Source organism: Chiloscyllium plagiosum, chromosome 34, assembly GCF_004010195.1.
Source record: "Chiloscyllium plagiosum isolate BGI_BamShark_2017 chromosome 34, ASM401019v2, whole genome shotgun sequence".
NCBI classification, from domain to species: domain Eukaryota; kingdom Metazoa; phylum Chordata; class Chondrichthyes; order Orectolobiformes; family Hemiscylliidae; genus Chiloscyllium; species Chiloscyllium plagiosum.
This window is the reverse complement of record NC_057743.1, coordinates 22,994,380-23,011,767: the sequence shown is the minus strand read 5'-3', so window position 1 is coordinate 23,011,767 and position 17,388 is coordinate 22,994,380. Positions and strand designations below refer to the sequence as shown.

Genomic DNA, 17,388 nt, shown 5'->3' with positions numbered 1-17,388 from the left:
TTTTCCCTGGAGCGTCGGCGGCTGAGGGGTGACCTTATACAGGTTTACAAAATTGAGGGGCATGGATAGGATAAATAGACCTACTGACATAGAATTCCATCAGCCATTGCTTTGCCCATTCCACCATCATATCAATATCCCCTTATGGTTTCCTTTGGTCCTCAGAATTAGTTACTTTGCAATCGATTTTACCATCAGCAGATTTCAACCTCCCTTATACAGAGGCCTCTAGGCTAATTTTAGTGTTTGAGCCAACGTCAGCACACTCAGAATAGCAAGACCACCCTTGTGAATTTCTTACCCATTTTTAAGTTTCTCATAAGGCTTTCTGAGAGGCCCTATGAAAAGCACAAACATATCACAAATCTTTGTTTAACTGTCCATGGTATAACAGAGAAAAAAAAAACTCATTTCAATGAGATTACGAATATCAAACAAATAAATAAATGTTATACAAAATGAAAATGAAACTTTCTAATAATCTGGACCTTCACAAAAGAATAAATAAACAGCAGCAACATTTCAGCAGCTCAGGAGGAATGATATTAATGTTGGCAGATCACCAAAGTAGGACTGAGGTTTTACAGCAGAGGGAGGAAGAGTATACACGCACTGCAGGAGAGACTGGGATGGATAGTTCAGTAGGAGTGGCTGTAGTGAGCACCAGATTCAACGCTATCACACGTAAACCTGCTGTCAATGGAGCTGTCCAAGTCTGGGATGGAGAGACCAGAGAGAAGGAGAAAGGAGAAAGAAAAAGACAAACATAAGCTTTTAAAACAACACCTTCTGGAGGCAGTGAAGCAGGTAACTGAACAAACAGAACAGGTACAACATGAAAAAGGAATGTACAGTATAATTAGCACAAAGTGTCGCCCCATCCCTTGCATATGATACATTCACAACAATTCATTCTTCTGAAGTACTGCACTACAGTCTCAATCCTCTCAAGGGTTGGAGTTGGAAACATACCCAACCTAAATTTACCAAACCATAAACCTGTGAAACGTTTAAATTTTATTTGTCTTTCTTTTCGTTCATTGCAGTTTCCCATTTTAAAAGGTGTATCTTTAGAACTAACAATGGCTTCACTACAAACTATTCACTGCTGTCCTGAAGGCTCAATGAGTTTATTCAGTGAGCAGCCAAGCCTATAGCATAGGAACATCGCTGTCCTGTGCTGAGTGAACCACTCTGAGCCAGCCCCTAAACGTCATTCAGCAATTCCTAAACAGTCAGGAATGTGTACTTTGTGTAAGGATATGAACAGACAGACAGCCATTATTTGAATACCTTCAACCTCAGGCTATCTGCAAATGCCCTATTTCACTACTTACAATGAGAACCTGCACTACTGCCCTATACCTCCAAGATTCAGTACTCTTAATGCAGCTTCTCATTCAATCTCCACTCCAGAGTGTGTGTCAATGGTCACTGAAATAGCAGAAAAGGAAAGTCCCTTTATTCTAGTGACTGCAAACAGAATAGGGGTGGTGTGAGAGAAAACAAAAAAAAAGTAAATTGATGCCTCTCATTGTGCAGATTGCTTTAGCACCAAACTTTCTATTTCTAGCACCATACCCAGCCCCCACTACATCACTTGGTGTTGATTATATGTTTGGCAGACCTAGGCTCTTACCAAAGTTTAGGTTATAATCGCCCCCTCGTTCCTTGTACATCTGATACACAAAAACAGAAGAAACCGGTTTCAAGAGGAGACTTAAAATTGCCATGCCAACACTGAAGCGGAACTGGTCCCTTAATGCAATGTCGGGCTGTCTACCAGATAGACGATCATAGCTGATTGCAATGTCGATGATGTCCATGAGAATTGTTATCAATATGCCAACCAGAAACTAAAAAAAGAAAGACAGACAGGATTAGAGAACAGAAAGAAATTCATCACTGTGTCTAATACCCACATTTACTATTCTAGCTCTAAACAGCATTCCCCAGCTCGTAGGCAATGGTAATCAATAACCTTTGACCCAGATACTCACATCATAGACTTTCAGTAAGACCCGGAAGTGCAAGATCATTCCAGGTCATAGAGATGTACAACATAGAAACAGACCCTTCGGTCTAACCCGTCCATGCCGACCAGATATCCCAACCCAATCTAGTCCCACCTGCCAGCACCTGGCCCATATCCCTCCAAACCCTTCCTATTCATATACCCATCCAAATGCCTTTTAAATGTTGCAATTGTACCAGCCTCCACTTCTTCTAGCAGCTCATTCCATACTCGTAACACCCTGTGTGTGAAAAGGTTGCCCCTTAGGTCTCTTTTATATCTTTCCCCTCTCACCCTAAACCTATGCCCTCTAGTTCTGGATTCCTCAACCCAGGGAAAAGTCTTTGCCTATTTATCCTATCCATGCCCCTCATAATTTTGTAAATCTCTATAAGGTCACCCCTCAGCCTCCGACGCTCCAGGGAAAACAATCCCAGCCTGTTCAGCCTCTCCTAAAAGCTCAATTCCTCCAACCCTGGCAACATCCTTGTAAATCTTTTCTGAACTGATGAAAGAAAGTACATGAATCCAGCATAACGCAGTGATAAAGCTTTCAGCTTACATAATATGTAAGCATGTTCATGCTAGGACATATTTCTAGTAAGCTAACCCAGCTAATAATGACCTCATAATAAAAGGGTGAAGAATGTTTTAAACCTCATAATTCTTAACTGAAGCAGTCTAGTACTTGGAAATGTCATGCAAGCTGACACATGCACCCAATCTCACAATATGGGTAAGCACAGCCTTGGTACTTATCCAATGCTGAAATGCTCCATTTTATGCCCAGGTGACACCATCATAAATCACAATCTTGTATTTCCCAATTATCTTCAGAGGGATAGAATGTAGTTGATGTAATTAACATACAAACAGATTGTATAGCCACTAAGTCTAACATTTTTTATCTACAGGCTGACAACTACATAGGAGGGAACAGCTAATCAATTTAATATCAACCAATTTATCCTGACCCGGTTTTCCTCATTTAAAAAAATCCTACATCTGCTTCGCTGAATTAAACACTTCTAAATAATTACAACTTCACAGAACTACAGCAAAAATCTTGCAAATTAGTCATCCAACATGTTATGGGACAGAGTGTAAATTCCCCATAAGATTACATGTGAGGTAAGTAATCTAATCTAATCTAAACTCAAACCAGAAGGATTCCAGGTTTTTCTTTAAAATTTGATTTGTGGGTGTCAACAGGAAGGTCACCATTTATTGCATAACCATGGTTGTCCTGAGAAGGTAGTGTGAACTGCCCTCTTAATGGCCATCTGATCAGTTTGAGCTACAATGTAGTAACCAGATCCCATTCAGTCTGCATTGAGGTGACTGATCTTAGTAAAGAGGAGAACTATAAATATGCTGAATCAAGTTAGTACAGAAAGAATCAGTTCCCACCCCTATGACGATACAGACGTTGTAGCTGTAAATGCAATCAGCATCAACTGAAACAGTCATTGTTCAGATTCATATGAAAATGGTTATTTGGGTGGCCAGTGTCAGTGAGCTGTGTTCCAGCAAAATGCACTGCTTTCACAAATGTAGGGGTGTGGGAAAACATGAACTGAAAACTGCTGCTACACCAGGAAAAGCATTATGCTAGTGTTGAACTGGAAGTACTCACCATGACAATAGCGTCAACAGAGTCTCTCTGAGCAATGGCCCAAATCCCGATGGCCAGTACAGCATAATTACTCCAGAGGTAAGCTTGTGGGAGCCAGGGATACAAGTAGCCCCTATCAAACAAAAACCATTATAAAACTGCTCTGTTTTGGAACTCAGTCACAGCTTCTTTGAATGTATAACCATTCCAACTGCTTGAGACGGTACAATTGTACAAGTATGTATTTAATCATAAAATCTCTGTTAGAAAGCAAGTGGCTATAACTTCATGATCGACCACAATCTTGATGGGCTTTGAAACTTCACCACTGGCAACGTTCTGCTGAGCTTTTAAAATGCTTGATATTACATTATTGATTTTGCTTAAGCAACATAACATTTTCTCTTGCCACTTCCCCTCTGGTCTCCACTTCTGGGCAATGTTCCGAGATATGCTAAAGCTCTGCTTATTTCAGAGGTATCTACTTTGTTTGTTCAAAATCGCAAAATAATTTCCTAACTCTACCATAAAAATTCCTCTCCCTTCCCCCAAAATCACTCCGTATCATTTTCATGTGAAACACTCAGCTCGCTGCCGCTTTATAGCGGAAACGGGAGAAAGATAGGCGCAAGACCAGCTTAGAATTACTCGATCACTTCCCTCCTCAAAAGACAATGGGTATTTAAGCAGCAGAAATCTCAGCTGACTTTCAACCCTGACACTAAGGGCTCTGCATTTAATCACACAGGAACCAGTCTCTACAGAAACTAATATATCAACTTCAGTTCTTAAAGCTGAGTGACAGCAACCAACAACTAAAAGTTACAATACTTAATTCATGGCCTTCCCAACACCTAACTCATTACTCGCACACAGAATTCCACATTCTAGCCAGCATCTATGGTTCATTATACCAAATAAAATGATTGATGATCATGTCCAATTGTAGTTACAAGAAATTCACTAGAGAATCTATTCTCTGCCTTTATAAAATTCAAGTTGCAAATACCTCCACAGAGGCTGGTATTTTGTCACCAAATCACTATTTATTTACAAAGGTATAGTACTTGACACTGGTCCAGCTTCCTCTGGGCCAGCTGTCAGAGTCAGCAGAACCTCTGACACTTCTGTGTTTTTTTAAAAAAAGCCCCACACTACCGCCTAACTGCGGTAGTGCTTATTTTTTTCCCCAGCACCCATGTTGTGTGCGCGCAGGTGGGAGACACAGTGAGAGACACAAGGCACATGAATCTTTATTCAATTTCCACCACCAGGAAGAAATGAAAACACCAGAGTGGCCTGTGACAAGCAGTGCCCTTCATAAAAGGCAATGCTGTGTGATCAAATCGACACTTCTGTTTTTTTTATATTTTATTAAACAAATTACAAAAACAATTTACAACAAACAGTTACATTTACAGCTGCATACAAGAGACAGCAATTTTACAAGGGAGAGGAGCAGCAAAGCCAGGCCCCAAACCCTACCATTCAAACAAACAGTTTACAGGGACATGAGGACAAACCTCAAATCCCAGTTTCACAAAGATATAAAGAGACAACAGCAAAGACAGTTGTACATTAGACAGTACTGTTAGACACTTCTGTTTATCTGTCAACCAGGAATCCTTGATTGGACCAGGTTAATAGCCCCAATCAGGTAACTCATTCTACGAGGTCCACCTCATTGACTGTTACAATCACGACATCCTGCCCCATTCCAGGTCTAGGGACATATGCCTATTCTTTTTCTTGTAGTCTCTCCTGGGGCATGTTTGCACCAGGTCCAGGTCTTCAGTCTCCGCCTCTAATAGGGCCAGAGAGTACTGGACCGTAGCCCACCTCTTGTGCTTGGAGAGTCTTGGAAGAAATTCAATCGCTTCTCCAGGAGGTAAAGGCTCAAGGCTGTGACATCTACCTTGCTCATCTCAGCCTCCAAAATTCTTCAGTGCTAGATGGAGGGGGTGAATCCATGGGTTCCGACAGCCTTTCCGGATATTGAGGGACCAGGTCTGTTTTGCTTCTGACCCATTTCAGAATTTGCAGCTTTCATGTGGTCCACGTGCTTGTTCAAGTCCACTTCACCTATCTAAACCTTGGTCATCACAGGACCTGATTCACATCAACCATACTTCTTACCTATGCAGGATCCTTTGTGGTTTTGGCACCAAAACTTCATCCCCTGAAGTAAACCGTCTCTCCACCTTAGGAGGAGTCTTGTATCCTGTAGGTGTTCTTGATGCTGTTTCACCGTCGCCCTCAGGTCTAGGAAGATGAAATTTAACCTTATACGGAGTTCCCCCCATTGGCAACTCTGCTGGAGCTATCCCTTAGTTGCATGAGGGGTGGTCATATAATCAAATAGGAACAGGGACAGTTTGGAACTTAGTGAAGCCGTAGGCTGTTTCTTTAAGCCTACCTTCAAAGGTTTGGACTACTCTTTCTGCCAGACCACTGGACAATGGAGATATGGACCTGTTCTTATATGCTGAATGCCATTCAACGTTTAGGAAATACCCGAATTCTCTGCTGGTCTATGATGGTCCATTATCTGTGACCAATATTTCCAGGAGCCTGTATATTGTAAAACATGCTTGCAGCTTTTCTATCCTTGTCACTGTGTTTCACATATGATCCAAGGGTGGGCTGCACTGCTGCCTCACAGTACCAGGAACCTGGGTTCGATTCCACCCTCGGCCAACCATCTGTGTGGAGTTTGCACATTCTCCCTGTGTCTGTGTGGGTTTTTGCTGGGTGCTCCAGTTTCCTCCCACAGTCCAAAGATGTGTAAGTTAGGTGGATTGGCCATGGTAAATTGCCAGTAAGCGTTCAGAGATGTGTAAGCCAGTGGAAATATAGGGTTACAGGGAAAAGGATAGTGGGAGGGGTCAGAGTAGGATGCTCTGAGGATCGTTGTGGACATGTTGGGCCGAATGGCATGTTTCCACACTGTCGGGATTCTATGGATTTCCAGAATTCTACGCACGTTCAACCGTTTTGATAAAATGTCATTTTCTACAGTGATCTGGTCTCACCAAGTCCAGAAAGGTTTCAATTCTGCTTGAGATGGTCTTTTTGTTTCCCGCATCACCACTAGCTGTTTTAGTTTTGCCAGGACAGGATTTTGTGTCCCTGCAGTCTGATATTGTCAGTCGTGACCAGAAGTTTATCCAGGAAGTCTAAAACTAGAACAGACTCTACAGTGGTGGCACCACCATGGTGGTTTATCTGCCAGCAACAGGCAGGTTAAGGCATCCACATTTGCCACTTAGCCTCCTGGCTGGTGGTCCAACTTGTAATTGTACGCACTTCGAATGAGTGCCCACCACTGAATTCGACCTGAAGCCATGGGTGCACAGTCTTGCCCTCTTTGTGTAGCCCTAGCAGAGTCAGTGAACTGTTACCATTACAACTTTAATGTTCATAAATGTACACTAAACATGACCACTAAACTTCCATCTCTGTTTGGGCATACTTGCGCTCTACATCAGTGAAAGTCTAGGAAGCATACCCGGTTGGGCATTCCTCTCCACTGGGCCATCTGTGAAACCAACATTACCCCAATACTGTAAAGAGGGGCATTCCACATGGGCACCAGATCTCACTTGGGATTATAAGGTACCAACGTCTTAAACCATGATAGCTGTTTCTTCAGTTCCCTAAAGGCTATGAAACCCTTTCCAAGGCTGATCCTTTTTAAATAGCAGGTGTAAGGGTACGAGGATAGAAGCCAGGTTAGAAATGGACTTTCAGTAATAATTTACCAACCCAAGGGAAAACTATGCTCCAGTACAGATGTGGGAGGCAGGGCAGCTTTGATTTTCTGAACAGGTGTAACTCAGTCTTATCAATTTTGTAGCCCAAGTTGTCCATTTAGGGTGCCTCAAACACACATTTTTCCCTTCTAAAGGCATATGCCCTCCTTAGAGAAACGTCTAAGGACTATGTCCAAGTTCTCTCAGTGCTCTTTATTGGTCTTCCTCATTATTAGCATGTCATCCAGATAAAAGGCGACCTGGGATAGACCTTGTAAAATGTTCTCCATCATCTGCTGAAAAAGTGGCATAGGCTGATGATACCCCAAATGGCAGTCTTGATTGTTGGCCCAAACCTTTACGGGTATCTATTGCAATATACTTCTGGGAATCCTCATCTAACCATAATTGCGAGTACACAGGGCTCATATCCAGCTTTGTGAAAGACAGCCTCCCTGCCAGCTTTGCATATATGTCCTCTATGTGAGGGACTGAGTATTTATCCAGCTGCGAGAAGTGGTTTACTGTTTGTTTAAAATCCCCTCCAAAGGCAAACCAATCTATCTAGCCTCACAATTGGCATGGACTGGTGTGGTCCATTCCACAAACTGTACTGGTTTGATTATCCCTTTGCTTTACAACCTCCTGACCTCTGTCTCTACTGCTGCACACAAGACAAATGACACTGGGCAGGCCTTGCAGAATCATGGAATTGCTTTCTGGTTTACATGCAAGCTCACCTTGGCTATTTTGGTTTGGAGACAACGGTGTTGGACTGGAGTGTACAAAGTTTAAAAAAAAAAATCACAACATCATCAGATTATACTCCAACAGGTTTATTTGGAAGCACTTGCTTTCGGAGCACTGCTCCTTCATCAGGTGGTTGTGATGAAGGAGCAGCGCTCCGAAAGCAAGTGCTTCCAAATAAACCTGTTGGACTATAACCTGGTGTTGTGTGATTTTTAACTTTGGCTCTTTCAATAATCCCTGGACCTCCTGAAAACCTTCAGGGTATTTAATTAGGACTTCATTCAGGCAGCCATTTTTTTTTTAAATCGCAAAGTGTTGAGCCAATCTAGGTGAATCTTTCTCACCTAATTTCACCCCATTAAGCTTAGGCCTAAGCCTTTGCCTACAGACAGTGGTAACTGAACCAAGTGCTTCTCATAAGAGACTGAAACTGAAGTTCTACACTTAATCTGTAAGGGGTCCTTGGCATAGGTTCTCAGTCTAGCCGAGGTCTTGTACAAACTTGGATCCAGAGCAACTTTCGTTAAAGGTTAGTTTTGCAATCACTGATACAGCTGCACCGGTATCAACTTCCATAAGAACCAGGTGACCATTTAGATTAGATTCCCTACAGTGTGGAAACAGGCCCTTCGGCCCAACAAGTCCAAACCGACCCTCCGAAGAGAAACCCATCCCCCTATATTTACCCCGACTAATACACCTAACACTACGGGCAATTTAGCATGGCCAATTCACCTAACCTGCACCTGTGGGAGGAAACCCACGCAGACACAGGGAGAATGTGCAAACTCCACACAGATAGTTGCCCAAGGTGGAAATTGAACCCGGGTTCCTGGTACTGTGAGGCAGCAGTGCTAACCACTGAGCCACCGTGCAAACCAAGCATTTATTTTGATTGGTTTGGATTTGGACATTGCTAACCAAGTTAACTGTTCCAAGCCAAATGTTGGTGGACTCCAGGCTGTGCTCCCTCCTGGATATTAGCCTCTGGGTTCTCCTTCTCAATTCAGGCCCAGTGGGACTCTTTTGCTGTCTTCAGTCCCCACACCAGCAGTAGCTGCAATGGCTTGCTGGCAGATGCTGAAAAACAATGTTAACTATTTGGATGAGGCTTGGCTTTGTTTTGGGATTTTGCTGTGGGCTTACCTAGAGTCCCTCTGTTCAGGACATGTCCTGAGTGAGGTTATGCAATTGCCTTAACTCAAGTGGTGTCTCCCAAGCTCAGTCATCCTGGCAAGGGTGTCCATATCCATTGGCATACCCTTTAAGCACATACTGCACTTGCCACATTTGCTAATAAGAAAGCCAGTTATAGTGTCTGTTTGTGCTTCACCTACTAGGCATTTTTGCATGGTTACATCATTAACCTCACATACCAAATGGTTTCTCAGTATCTCATTAAGGGTTAAACCAAAGTCACACTCCTCTGCCAGTCATAACTGTGTCAAAACTCCCCATACGGATTCCGCTGGTTCTTAAATTCTTTAAAACTGAGTGTCACAGACTGAGCGGTGGTTTGAGGTCGTAACATTCCTTAATTAAATCTGTCAACTCTTGAAAGGTTTTAGTATCTGGTGCCTCAGGGAAAGTTAGGCTCCTAATAACTGAAAAAGCTGTGGGTCCAAAAGCTGTCAGGAGAATGACTCATTGCTTTTCATCTGCCAAAAATAATAAGATGCATTCTATCCACATACTGGACCCAGTCTTTGATGGCAGGATCGAATGAGTCAAGCTTCCCAAATAATGGCATGATGCCAGAAATGCTTACCTCAACTCAAAGAGGAGTGTTGCAAGTGAATTCCTTCAGGAACGTATCTTTCTTTCCTGTCGCCAAAGAATTAACTCATCAGCAACTCACCCTTTATTTACATACATATGCATAGCACTTGACACTAGTCTGCTTCCTTATAGCCTGCCCTCATTGAGCAGAACCTCTGATACACCTGTTTCCATCTGTCAGCCACAATTCCCTGATTGGACCAGGCTAACCGCCCCAATCAGGCATCTCATTCTACAAGATCCACCTGGCTGACCTTATTACAGTGACTACCAAACCCACATCGACAAACTTAATATCTCAACACCAGCATCTCCCTCATTCAGTTCCCACAATTCACCAGAGACTATCGAAGGTTAGGGTGCTAAAAGCGTGGCCCTGACCACATCAACAGCCACCTTACCCTGGCCACTGATTGATATGCCCTGTACCAATGCTGCTCATTAAATTAGCAACAATTTAATGTGTGCCCCATGTTTTTATACCTCAGTATTTCATTCTTATAACTTACTCTAACCTGACCACAACAGGAGCAACTAAGTAGTACAAAAGCTTGCTGGTCTTTCAGTGAACAGAACTGCCTCGGCCAAATATTGCATACTGGCATATTTCAAGGTCCATGACTACATACTAAGGGATGCACCAAATATTGGAAGTAGAAACCACAAAGGTGCAGTGGGGAAAGGGCACTAAAGGCCTGTAGTAGACTGGTAATTTATAAACCTCCTCCAGTTGTATGACTGCAACATTACGATGTGCATTCATAGATATATACAGCATTTATGTTGAGGCACCCAAGTCTACTTGTTCATTGGAGAAATCGTTAACTACTACATTTTCCACAATATCCAATTTGAAATGCTTTGGAATGTACTTTTAGATTTTTATTCATTAAGTATATTTTTGCAAAAACATACAAGTATAGATTAACAATCACAAGCCTCCAGGAAAAGTTTATTCAATTTTTATTACTTGGTCACATTGATTTGCATTTGAGATCAGAAGTTATTTCAACATAACACCAACCTCTCCCTTTTCCAACTCACCCACCAAAACTCAAATTCACCAGCAACCTCTGAACAGCGTAAACTCAGGTAATAATCTGGTTCTCGATTATTATGCTGGCTTGCTTGCCTTTTCAAGTTTCAAGAACATGTCAAAGCCTGGGAAACAAGAAAATTTCGTGCAGATCCTTACCAAACAGAAGCCAGAGAATCTGCCCAATGAAAAAGGAGGTTGGTGAGGATTAAAGTTAAGTTCTGGCACTAATTACATTAACAGGCTGTGATTTTTTACATATCCATTAGGCCCTGCTTTAGTTTAGTGACAACCTTGTCCAGAGTCTCAAATCGCTATAAGAAATATTACAGCACTGGGAATGAGGTTGGGTTATTTGGCTCTTAATTATTTTCTCCCATTTCCAACTCATTGCCAGTCATGATGGGAAAATTTTTTAAAAAGGCTATGATGTACAAACAATCATTTTACTTTGTGAAATACAAATTCAATTTAAACCATTCTTCACAACAAGATTGCTATTAAGTTCAGCAAACGTGACTCTTCCAAAGAGGAGGCTGGGACAAACCAGAACATTACAGGTTATTTACATAGAATTCAGATGTTTTGAGAGTCCTAGAATTGGCATTAGGGAAAGATAACACTGCAATTTGGAAACAAAGAACTAACCAGTGCCCAAACAACAGACAGACAGTACCGAGTTCATATTAGGTCAGACTTAAAGAACTTGAAGAAATCAAAAGGATTAATAAAGGAAATGCTGTGGTTACCAATCTTCAAAATCACTTAATATATCATGAAAGAGAGAAGACAGAGATGAGGGATTAAGTTAAGGAGAAAGTGGAAGGAGTGAAAGGACAGATAAACTGGGAATAGAGAATAGTATTGCCCATGTATCTAGATTTAGATTGTCCTTGTTTACTGTACCTCAAAATGTGGACTTGAAGAGGCAGTACCTGAAGTTTTCTGATTCAACTAAAATACAAGAAAGAAGGTGGGAAAGCTGATGGATTGTGAAAACAAGATCAGCACATAGATCAGTGGAAACACAGAAAGGAAACATGCATTAAATAGTAAAGTCTTCTGGGGAATAAAGGATGATTGAAGTATCACGTACAACTTTGGGAACTTAATTTCAGAAAGAATACAAAAAAAACAGAGAAGTCTATAGGAAGGATGTTGTGTAACATGAAATGGTTCAGAGGAAATTTACAAGCATGTTGCCAGGGTTGGAGGATTTGAACTATACAGAGAGGTTGAATAGGCTGGGGCTGTTTTCCCTGGAGCATCGGAGGCTGAGTGGCGACCTTATATAGAGGTTTACAAAATCATCAGGGGCATGGATAGGATAAATAGACAAGGTCTTTTCCCTGGGGTGGGAGAGTCCAGAACTAGAGGGCATAGGTTTAGGGCAAGAGGGGAAAATATGTAAAAGAGACCTAAGGGGCAACTTTTTCATGCAGAGGGTGGTATGTGTATGGAATGAGCTGCCAAAACAAGTGGTGGAGGGTGGTACAACTACAACATTTAAAAGGCATCTGGATGGGTATATGAATAGGAAGGATTTGTAGGATATGGGCCAGGTGCTCGCAAATGGGACTAAATTAGATTGGGATATCTGGTCGGCATGGATGAGTTGGACCGAAGGGTCTGTTTCCGTGCCGTACACCTCTATGACTCTAAGTCAAATTAGTGTAACTGTGACAGAGCAAATAAGCAGGATAGCCTTCACAGCAATTTATAACAAGCGGATGTAGATTTAAGATACTTTAGTTTATTAATAGAACAATTAAAAAGGGAGAGTAGAAATAGATGTTTGTATAGAAGAAATACAAATGAATTTTGAAACAGATTCCATAAAACTTTTAAAAAGGGAATAAAAACATCTTTGAGGATGAAAAATATTGGAGCATTTGAGTATGAGCAGGAAGTGGGGTCAAACTATGACATGCGCTAGATAAGGTATTTCTGGGCTGCAATGTTCTTATGATTTTCTGCTTCCACTCCCCCTGTAGAAATGCATAAACTATTTTCTGCTTCATCCAGTCTGTCCCAATATCACAGGAACTTGTGAAATTTCAACAGCATTACAAAATAGGAGATTAGGCGAAGGCAGCTAACGGGTTAGCATTTTGTTTGCACTCTCTCCTCTCGTACCCACTTTTTAAAAAAATGTTGAAGTACCTTCTAGGTGTGACAGCAAAATATTTTTATAAATTGAACTGAAGTGCCAAATGATTTAGATACAGAAGCAAACAGCTCCAGTTAGCTTGGAATGTCCCAGAATCCTCTGACATTCATAACATTATTCCATTCAAAACACAATTTTCATCACCACTATAAACTCTAATTTTGTTGTTTCAAATTTACTACTAAAAAACCAGAGACGCAATAAAACGAACATTCAGTCTTAACCAGCTTCAGCTTCGAGAACTGAGACAATAGATCATAGCTCAGCTGGTACAATTAATTTTGTTTTGTGCCCCAGGTAAGGGAAGTTAGCAGGACAGAAAATATTAAAATGAAAAACTTGTATTAATTAGGTGTGATTTGCTTAGGCAAATGGCCTCATCGCTGCATTTGCAAAATGGAGTTTTGGGTATAAAGTGTTTAAATTACCCAAGTACTACATTTGAAAAATAAAAGAGTGGTATTTACATTCCTGCAAATGAACTGTAGTCAACCTGAAGCTAAGCTTCCTCTCCAAAATTTACTCATCCATAGTATTTTCAATACCTGCTCCTCCTTTAAAACATCTGTTACCAAAAGTATTCATCTATGATTGTCACTTCCAAAATCACGTGTTCCAATACTCTTCTGACCAGTCTCCCATCCTTATAAATTGCAGGTTACTCAAAACTCATGCCCCTATCATGTTTCAATTTCCTCCTAACACTCCTGTCCACAGTAAACTACATTAGATTCCAAGCCACCAATAAAAATTCTCATTATCATGTTTCATCTCACCACTTTCCACCTTTCTTCTGTCCCTACAATTTCCACCCATTCCTTCCAAACACTGTTGTTTCACAATACTAGCCAGTCATGCATTCTCCTTCACATCCGACCCCATTGTTATACTTTGGTCATCCAATTACTGAAGCAAGAGTCAGTCTTCTGCAACTTTTCATCTGCATTTTATTGTTCAGTACAAACTCCAGTAAGCTCTGTTCCCTTCTTATTCAGCTCCCTTATGTGCTCCAATGACTATTAGCTGTTGGCTTATTTCTGGAACATTTTCTGGACCATAATTTACATATTGTCACCCTCTGTCAATGACTGAATTTTGTTCTTCTGAGTTTTGTGCTCTAGAATCTTTACTGTCCCTTCAAGATCTTAAACTTCACCTCTTTGGCCAATGCTTTAGTCTGTATTTTCCTTTGGAAGTAAATTGCCATTGAGACAATTAATTCTCGAGCACAATACAATGTTTCTTCTACAATAAAAAGGGCGAAGAAAAATCAATTTGTTTTCACCCACACGGTCGGGAATACAAATTCAATTAACAGATGCATGTTAGCTAATCCATCACTCACCAGGTTGTCAGGAGCCAGTGCACAACGATGATCATCTGTTGGAACATGAACCCAGGTCAATCCAAATAATTAAACAAACACTACAATTCTAGAGACAGACTGGACTAGGGTGTATCAATCTTCAAAAACATCATTCCTAGACAATCATAGAACAGCCAACATTACTGTCTGAAACAGAATCAAATTTTCTGTCATTTGACGAAACCACCTCCGAGAGCCCGTCAAATAGATGTCAGCCTGCAGCTCACAAGAAGTGAAGGGGGCAGTGGCTGGGGGAAAGACTGGCGGAAGGGAAAGGGGCAGTGGGAGAAGAGGAAGAGGAGACAAAATTTATGCTCAGCCCCGCATAAGACCAATAATTTAAACTTCGGGTTTCTCCTGAAGCTAGACGGTTTCTTTAAGATCCCGATCGACAACCATGTTCTCAGCGGGTAGTTCGAATTCTTGAAGCTCCCCCTTTCATTCTACAAACTTTACCTTCAGACTGACCACCGGTAGCGCCATGGCTGAAACTTCACGAAGTAACAAACTTCAAGGCGAATCATGTGACCTGGCATCATGTGACCCGGACCCACGTGTCCCGGGCTGATGAAGAAACCCGCAGGATGCAGATGTTGTTCTGTTCCATTTCATCCCTCCAACACGTCTCTCTTTCTTGCCCAAACCCCACAATCGAAGCAGATGGCAAATCCGATCACTGCGGAACTGACCATTGACATTTAGGACGGGTGAGGATCAGCTGCTTAGTGTCATGAGATTATCTTAATATTAATAACGCACATACTTGACAGTCAGTCGACCTCTGATCCGGCAATCTTTTATTTCTACAAATGAAAGCGTCCCAGAATCGTCATTACCCACAGAACGAAAAAAAATTGATTTTGCATTAGCTAAAATAACTTTAAATCGACATACATCGATGCTGCCAAATGAAACTTCTGCTTCAGCATTTGTTATTTAGGATGTGGTAACACTGCTGGCTGGGGAGAGAAAGGAAAAATGACTATATGTCAACGCTGATTGGAATGCAATAGTTGTAATGTTCTACTGTTTGTTGTGGTTTCTGGCACTTGTCACACATAGTTGGTCTTTATCGGATGTCTGACCAGCTGCACAAGATCACCTCCTTAGACCAACAACCAACACTCTGGACATTTATCAAAATCGTAATAATGAAGTATTTATGCTGGGCTTGAAAATCCCCCAAATACCAACCTAGGACACCACTGTCACCTGCTTACATCAAATCAGTTAGGGATAGATTTTGTAACTAATGCACCATACCTTCTAAAATATGAACAATATCAGGTGCCAGGAAAATATACTAATAGTGAAGAACAAAGCCAAAACTATTTTGACTTTGATGCGTCAGCTGTGTCTCAGTGGTAGCTCTCTCATCTTGAGTCAGAAGGTCACGGATTCAGTCTCGCACCACAGACCAACCCATAATCTGGGTGGATATTTTCATTGTGCTAAGGGAATACTGCACTGTTGGAGGCTCTATTTTTCACATGCAATGCCAACCTCTGTCCCCTCACAGATGGATGTAAAACAAATCCCATAGTAGTATTGTAATAAAAGCAGAGCAATATAATTTTCCCCAATGTTGTCTGATATTTATCCCTCAACCAGCATCATAGATAGGTTGGTCATTTATCTCATTGATCCATTTTGGAAGGAAAAACAGAAAATCGGAATATTTGTTAAACGGTGAGACAGGAGAGTTTTACTATTAGGTGGGCCTTGGGCATAACAAAATGTTAATATGCAGGTACAGCAAGCAGTTAGGAAAATAAATTATATATTCGTTTCCATTCCAAAAGGATGGAGTGTGTGAGTAAAGACGCTTTGCTATTGGTAAGGTAATATCTGGGTACTGTGCCAAATTTTGGCCTCCTTACCTAAGGCCTTTGTGTGGAGCTGCAGAAAATGGGGGAGATACTAAATGAGTAGTTTGCATCAGTATTTACTGTGGAAAAGGATATGGAAGACATAGAAAGTAGGGAAATAGATGGCGACACTTTGTGAAATGTCCATATTACAGAGGAGGATAAATCCCCAGGACCTGATCAGATGTACCCTAGAACTCTGTGGGAGGCTAGAGAAGTGATTGCTGGGTCCCTTGCTGAGATATTTGTATCATTGATAATCACAGGTGACGTGCCAGAAGACTGGAGGTCGGCTAACGTGGTGCCACTGTTTAAGAAGGGTGGTAAGGACAAGCCAAGGAACTATAGATCAGTGAGCCTGACATTGGTGGTGGGCAAGTTGTTGGAGGGAATCCTGAGGATGTATTTGGAAATGCAAGGACTGATTAGGGACAGTCAACATGGCTTTGTGCATGGGAAATCATGTCCCACAAACTTGATTGAGTTTTTTGAAGTAACAAAGCGGATTGATGAGGGCAGTGCGGTAGATGTGATCTATATGGACTTTAGTAAAGCATTTGACAAGGTTCCCCATGGGAGACTGGTTAGTGTAAATATATGACTTACTTATAAATATATTGCTGGCTGCGAGTGTAAATATACTCGGTATTCGGAAGCCTTAGGGGGTGCTCCGTTATGCGCGCGCGCAGAACAAGGTCACGTGATGCTCTAATTCACGCGCTGGAGGTGTGCAGCGGGGTCATGTGATGCTCCAATTCATGCGCTGGAGGCGTGCAGGGGGTCACATGGTTCTCCGTTTCGCAGGCAAAATAAGGTCACGTGGGGTCGGACATCCGGGAACGTAAGGAGGTGGAGAATGGAGTCAGATCAACAGCCAATCAGAAGATAATCCCATATCAGTGATTGCATGACGTTTTTTATTATATAAAAAGACTGGATCAGCACAGAAGGGTGTATATTTTTCCGAACTGACACACTGTATAGTTTGTCAGGGACAGAAAGGTTTAGACCCAGAGCTCTGTATGCTTTATCCACTTA

At 41.7% G+C, this 17,388-nt stretch overlaps 1 protein-coding gene across 5 annotated transcripts in view; it reads right to left on the bottom strand.

Annotated features, from left to right (window-relative positions):
• LOC122540327 (angiotensin II receptor-associated protein) overlaps nt 1-16,096 on the bottom strand; it is a 23,647-nt gene extending 7,551 nt beyond the window's left edge. For 2 of the 5 annotated variants that reach the window (XM_043675875.1, XM_043675874.1), the window contains exons 1-4: nt 14,939-16,096; nt 14,462-14,496; nt 3,651-3,762; nt 1,640-1,856 (exon numbers count right to left, since the gene is read on the bottom strand). In XM_043675875.1, coding sequence (XP_043531810.1) covers nt 1,640-1,856; nt 3,651-3,762; nt 14,462-14,496; nt 14,939-14,965 — 391 coding nt within the window. In that variant the 5' untranslated portion in view covers nt 14,966-16,096. Of the gene's footprint in view, nt 1-613; nt 716-1,639; nt 1,857-3,650; nt 3,763-14,461; nt 14,497-14,938 lie in introns of all 5 variants that reach the window. The other 3 variants (XM_043675876.1, XM_043675872.1, XM_043675873.1) reach the window with 3 other exon arrangements.
• Nucleotides 16,097-17,388: the final 1,292 nt, after the last annotated feature.